We start from the raw sequence: 7,500 nt of genomic DNA, 5'->3' as shown, positions 1-7,500 counted from the left end.
GAATGCAATAGGGGGAGGGTGTACGAGTTAATTAGGGAATGCAATAGGGGTAGGGTGTACGAGTTAATAAGGGAATGCAATAGGGGTAGGGTGTACAAGTTAATAAGGGAATGCAATAGGGGTAGGGTGTACGAGTTAATAAGGGAATGCAATAGGGGTAGGGTGTACGAGTTACTTAGGGAATGCAATAGGGCTAGGATATACCTAATAAACATCAACGTGCTGCAGTATCCCCGGACATCAGTGAGAAATATGCAAAGGGTACCGCAGAATTCACCAACTACGATAAATAAGTAAGTGAGTGGAGAGGATTGAAAAAAGAAAGGAAAATTAAGTATAGGAAATAGTAATGCTGGTAGCCTCAAAGGATAGGGAAGAAAAGTTGATGGATGTCATGCAGAGAAGTTGTGATTTTATATATGCAAGAGACAGAATGGAAACGGAAAAGTGCAAGAAAGCTTGGAGAAGGATATGAGGTTTACTATAAGGGAGAAGATACAAGGATAAATGGGGTAGGAATTAATCTTCATCCACATTTGCAGGAAAATGTCAGAGGTCCAGCCTATAATTGACGTTCATGAGCTTAAATTTCGAGAAAGATAAGAGAGTACCGCAAATAATCTCGGCATATGCTCCTCAACCAGGTTGTAAGTGAATCGAAAGAACTTCAAAGGTTCAAACTTGCATCAAAGGTTTTTATGTTGACCAGGCTGACATAAGTCTTTTTATAGTTTATAGATGAAATATCTGTTTAAATGTTGTTACCTTTTTAAAGACATCTTATTTCAATTGTTTATAACTTCTTATATCGTTTACTTATTTCCTTATTTCCTTTCCTCACAGGCCTATTTTTTTCATGTTGGAGCCCTCGATCTTATAGCATCTTGCTTTTACAACAACGGTCGTAGCTTAGCTAGTAATAATAATAATAATAATAATAATAATAATAATAATAATAATAATAATAATAATAATAATAATATTGAAGAGGAGAATGAAGAATTCAGAAGGAAATTATAATATACAGTACAGAAAAAGTTCAAAGAAGTGAACTGCTAGTGTTAATATCTTGAGGAATGAATGCCCATGTGGGAAACAGTTCTGATGGTTTCGAAGGAATGCAGGGGGTTAAGGTTTTGAAATAAGAAACCAAGGAGGAGAAAGATTGCTGGAATTAGTAAAAGGTATGAATCTGTTAGTCAAGTCCTGCATACATAGTTTGAGAAAAAGGGAAGACTTCTGGTAACTTATAAAACTAGACAAAATGATATTGGTTAAAAAGGAGGACAGGGAAAGTGGAAAGAGTCATAGAAGAGAGATATGTAAATGGAATATCAGAATTGCCTTAAGAGATATATGTTAGGTTAGAGAATGTGGTACCAGCATCAGCAAAAGTGTGAGGAAGAACAAGTGGTAAACAGCAATAGGAAGAGGAAACATGGTGAGGAATCAAGAAATAAAAAATATGTGAAGGAAATCAGTATACCTAGAAGTGGGTGGGAGGAAGATAACAACTACTGAAAAATAGAGGAATATAAACGAACAAAAAGCCAGGGGAGAGTGGTAAGAGATGATAGGAACACCAGACTCCAAAAGGAGAAAAGATAATACACAGAATAACTAAAGCGGGAAGAAAAGACATGCAAGATGTAGGAAAGGTAAGAATTATCGAAGATGAAAATACTTTAATGTAGAAAAACAAGAAGGAAATTTATTTTTTACTATTATTAAATACTAAGATCTAGTGTGAAGAGCTGGAAAATGTTCCTCCAGTTGAAGGACCGATAGCAAACACCAGAGAGAGTAAAGTCGAAAATGCTATAAAGAAAAAAGTAAATAAAGCTGTAGGGAAATCAGAGCAACAAAGGCATTAATTAAGGCATTGGGAAATCTAGGCAAAGAGTTGTTGTATGCGCTGTGGGAAAAGAACAGGATGTAGAGGAATTACAAAAGGAGTTGGAAGATAGTTGGAAGATTAAATTGCATAAACAAAAAGAAGACGTTTTAAATTAAGGGAACTAGAGAAGTTTAAAACTTTTGCAGCCTGTATTCAAGATACTAGAAAGAACAGTAAAAGGAAGATTGAGGAGTTGATAAAACCTTGAGCACTTAAGAGAGAGGAGGGACTTTTGGATAGAACCGGGATGAGGATGACGAGATGGATTGATGGAATATTCCTAATGGAAAGGCAGGAGAGTCAAGATATAAGAGCAATGAGTGGTATAGGCAATGTAAAGGAGAAGGCTAAGGAAGCTAGCCTGATATACTATGGCTATGTAATGAGAAGAGAGGAGCCAGAATCAATCCAGAGAGGTAAGAACATGCCAGTGTCGGGCGTCAGCAATCGGACAAATGAACGCGGAAAGAAGGGGTATGGGTGAGGTGGGGTTGGCGGAAGGAGATACACGGAATAAAATTATAGAAAAAGTCGACTAAAGCGACCAACCCTGCTATACAGTGGGATTAATAAGATCGAAATAAGAAAAATATATATATACACACACACACACACACACACATATATATATATATATATATATATATATATATATATATATATATATATATATATACATAAGTTCTTAAATAAGAATTTGGGTTGGGAATATATAGGGAATAATATTAATGCTGAATTACTTAACCACTTAAGATTTGCAGATGACATAGTTGTGCTTAGTGACTCATGGGAGGAACTACAAAAGATGATTGATGATTTGAATAGAGAAAGCAGATACGTAGTACTTTAAATGAATATGAGTAAAACTAAGATAATGTTCAATGAAAATAAAGAGACAGCAAATAAACAGTTATGGCCGAACCGCTAGATATTGTTGATGAATATACGTACTTAGGACAGATAGCAAGTGTTTCCTAAGGACACAAGATCGAAATTGAAAGAAGAATAAGCATGGGATAGAGAGCATTTGGTAAACAAAATGAGATTGTGAAAAGTAAAATGCTACTTTCTCTAAAATCAAATATTTAATCAGGATGTCTTTGGAGCCTTACTAAAGCCTTAAAACATAAGCTAGTTAGAACTCAAAGAGCTATGGATAGAATAATGATGTAAATTACACCAAGAGACAGAAAAATTGCAGCATGGATAAAATAGGAAACTAAATTAGAGGATATTCTAACATGTAAGAAAAGGAAATGGACATGGGCAGGACATATAATGAGTGACAGACAATGGATGGGCATAAGAATACCAGAATGGATCCCTAGAGTTTGTATAAGAAGCAAGAGAAGGAAGAGAAGGCGATGGATTGACGAACTAAGAAATTTGTAGGTGCGAACTGGCACAGAAAGACCATAAACAGACGTAAGTGTAAGGACATGTCTGAGGCCTTTGTTTTGCAGCGAACTAGTAAGGGCTTATGATATATATATATATATATATATATATATATATATATATATATATATATATATATATTATGTATATATATATATATATATATATATATATATATATATATATATTTACATACATATATATACATACATACATACATATATATATATATATATATATATATATATATATATGTGTGTGTGTGTGTGTGTGTGTGTGTGTGTGTTTATCTGTGTGAGCGTGTGCTTGACTATAAAAAGAGAGCGTATTTCCTGACCACGGCAATGAATAAAGCTAAAATCTATCGGGCGCCAGTTATAACCTAGTCAATTAACCATACCCAATTTCAGTACATTCAAACGTTTAATTATAATTATCACAACCACTCCGTTAATTGAGCGAGAAATAAATCCAACCCACAACTGCAAAAACTCTACATATTTACCAAAACGCTGTGATTGAATGCCTATACTCTCGTTCAACCATTTTTTTTTAATGAAGTAGTCATGCATAATTCTTTCGTTATAAAATATTTTTGTTTTCCTTTGTATTATATGAGTCATTTAACGCAGTCTTTTTTGACAGCCGTCCTTTAGAAAGAAAATATTTCAACACACTTGCGCTCGAAAATCTTGTCTTGAGCAGTTACGGCCATCTCTCCCTCTCTCTCTCTCTCTCTTTGCCCTAAAATAAAAAAAAAAATTAGGATCTGCAAGTGACTTTCCAGAAGTCCGAAAGTCAAGTCACTAAAACATGTCTGTGACTCGAGGGAAACTCCCTTAACTTTTGTTTCGTTTTACTTTTTTTTTCTTCATTGTGCGGGGTGAAATCTATTTGTGTTTAGGGGAAGAGGGTTATCTCATCCCAGAAAATAATGTCCGTCCTTGGATGAAATAAGTAAAAGCTTGAATCTTGAAATTATTTCAATCGTATCTGCATTAAAGATGTAGAGATTCATTTCTATATATTTTCACGTGAAAAATAACCCTCATAATTTTGAGGGAACTAATTGATATGAACAGGACACAACATCATCTTGGAATGAAAGTAGAGGAAAAAATAATTACAAATGTTTACTGTTTATAACAAAGTGCAGAATCATATCATAAGCACATTGAAACCACTTGTATTATTTTCAAGAAACTAAACATGATGAACAACCTTGAACAACTCTTGGATACATGTAGATATAAGACATTATAAATGCCAATACATGAACTTTCTCCAAGGAGGCGCAACGCCATCAGCAGCAAAAACCACAGAAATCTCATAATGATAGCTTGTACGAGGCACAAGAACATCTCAAAAGTTATAACATTCTGGAAGTGCACTAACTTTTTCCCTTTCTTTATCCATTTAGATTTTTTTTTTATCTTCCTCTTCTTGTTTTTTTCCTTACGTCAATACAAACAGTCCCAAAGTCTGGCGTTGTAGCAAGTTTGTCTTCCGACCAACAAATTGTCTTATCTGAAGCTGCCACGACCAAGCGAAAGAGTGAGGGGTAATGGCGCGTGAGAGGAACGCAATGCCAGGGTGGACCTGTAAGGCAAGGACTCTGAAGAGACAGGAAAAAGCAGGAAAATAACTCATTGTCAAAGGTCAGACACGACACTGCACACAGCGAAACAGAAAAAAAAAGACAAAGGAGAGTACGAAGAATCTCAGGTCATACAGATATTTGCAACCGCATGCAATCGTGATGCTTTGATATATATATATATATATATATATATATATATATATATATATATATATATATATACATACATATATATATATATATATATATATATATACAGAGAGAGAGAGAGAGAGAGAGAGAGAGAGAGAGAGAGAGAGAGAGAGAGAGAGAGAGAGAGAGAGAGAGAGAGAGAGAGAGAATGTCGAATTTTAATCAATTATATGAGGAAACATTTTTCATTTATCTTACACCACAGCGTCGAACTGAATCCATTAATTCAGCATTATACACATTGAGTAATAAAAAGTATAGTTATCAATAGTAAATCAAAAACCCTGGAAGTCAAAAACATTAAAAACAAACGGAACAATTTTAGTTTACAAAATAACAGCACACAAAAAAATGCGCCCCCACCCCCCAAGAAAAATAAATACGTTCAAACCAAATAAAATAAAAAGACGGAGACGTTAAAGGTGAAATGCTAACTTTAGAAATCTAAAACTACAGAAATTCTTCCAGATATTCAACGAGAAAAATCACCAGGTGAACCACGTAAACGGAACAGACTTACCTGTTTGTTGTGAGTGAAGTGTATATTGGTGCGTATGGTCCTGTGGTGGGCAGTTTGAATGGGCCGAAAATTATTGGCAATTGGGGCATTGGCTAACGTGGAGTTCCCTTGTCTTAGCGCCCGCAGCTGTCGCATCTGAGGATTTGTACACGAGAAAGGATTAGGGGATTTCGTTTCTGGGTTGAATTATAGGATTTCGAACCACATAAAAGTAAGAATGATGGATTAATTACACGTACGGGCGTTTTTGTTGGAAATAATAATTGACAAAAACAAGAAACCAGAAGTATTAAGTCTATGAATACTATATGAACATTTCCATACTTTACGCCTATATTGTTATGAATTGAACTGGTATATAACAGAATAAAAATTCTGATTTAAAGAGAACCTTTTCTCCACAAATACCATATACGGCACTTGATTTAAATATAAAATCCTGTAGGAATACCATTTGAAAATGGCTTTAGTTTCCTTAACTATAAAATACAAAGGCAATCCTACATGTTGCATTATTAAAACGAACTCTCCTAACAGTTTTATCACCAGTGAAATATTTCTGACCTTGATTTATTATGAAACCCAATTTAAAAAAAAAAAAACAACTGTTGATTCAAATAAAAGGTAATTGAAATTATAAATATATCATCATTGAAAACGAAACTATTATAAACAGTGTCTAATCTTTTTTTACAATGATATAAAAACATTAAAGAGAACAAAGGAAAACCAAAATAACGCTCAAAATCTGGAATAAAGATGGATAAAAAATGAAGGCTGTCGAGATATAAAATAAACAGGAGAATTAAAGACCACATGAATAATAGTCGCAAAAATACAAAAGATTTTCCTCTCTTCGTTTATAAATCAAGTGACTCATTCGTGTTAGAGCCAGAATAGGTAATCGAGGTTAAAATACAAAATAAAAGTAAATATATACTAAAAGAGCTCTGCATCTAATCAATTGCATTCACTATTCACTTATAGGAGCAGCAAAAAAAAAAAAAAAAAAATCACATAAAAAATACACACATGAAAAAAGAGAAACATTAATTAAAAGTTAATTAAAAGAGAAGATGAATTTATGTAAATCAACGTCCTCTGATCAAAACTTTCATCTGAAACTAATGAAACATGGAGACCAAGTGAATTGTTTTGAAAGGAGGATAATGCATGTCAACTGAAAATAAAAGTTTGCATATCATTATTCACCATTATTCCCAAAATGTTTGGTTAAGGCTAAACTAGACTTTGTGCTCTGACTAAAAACATTCACAAACATTTGGGAATAAGTAAATTCGGTCTATAGTGGAGAAGCTATAAACGCGACATATTTTGTTGTTTTCTTTCTTCCGTTTCATGGTTTGAGAGCAGTATTTATATAATCCAGAACTGACATTTCTTCCATTATCGATTTTCTTGTCAGTAATAATCACATTATAAACTTTAATTGCACTGATTATTTTCATTTCGGATTTAGCCTTTGTTTCACTACTAAAAGAGTGGAATATTATATTTTCTATTTTTTCTTCAAAGTATATTTATATATTCCTTATCGTTGCAAAACTCCCCAATATTCCTACTTCAAATCTATTATTGAATAGTCTAATTCAAATACCTTGTTCTTACTATTTAACATCCATTCAAAGTTGATATTTGCATACTCCATATAATTTCACACCTCTCTTGTACTTCCATTCATAATCTATTAGTGTTTATTCAATCAATTCTTCAGAGATTTGAAACCTTCCTTCAAAGATTCGAGGCATCGCATTCAAGAAAATTAAATGTTGCATTTTGGAGAAAAAAAAAAAAAAAAAAAAAAAAAAAAAAAAAAAAAAAAAAAAAAAAAAAAAAAACACACAATAATAGAAGACGATCATTAAATAATCA

At 33.2% G+C, this 7,500-nt stretch overlaps 1 protein-coding gene across 1 annotated transcript in view; it reads right to left on the bottom strand.

Annotated features, from left to right (window-relative positions):
• LOC137626312 (carbonic anhydrase-related protein 10-like) overlaps positions 1-7,500 on the bottom strand; it is a 745,117-nt gene that overhangs the window by 41,299 nt on the left and 696,318 nt on the right. Inside the window, exon 8 of the mRNA XM_068357383.1 lies at positions 5,608-5,742. Coding sequence (XP_068213484.1) covers positions 5,608-5,742 — 135 coding nt within the window. The remainder of the gene's footprint in view (positions 1-5,607; positions 5,743-7,500) is intronic.

Source organism: Palaemon carinicauda, chromosome 33 (genome assembly GCF_036898095.1).
Source record: "Palaemon carinicauda isolate YSFRI2023 chromosome 33, ASM3689809v2, whole genome shotgun sequence".
NCBI classification, from domain to species: domain Eukaryota; kingdom Metazoa; phylum Arthropoda; class Malacostraca; order Decapoda; family Palaemonidae; genus Palaemon; species Palaemon carinicauda.
This window is presented reverse-complemented; position numbering and strand designations above follow the sequence as displayed.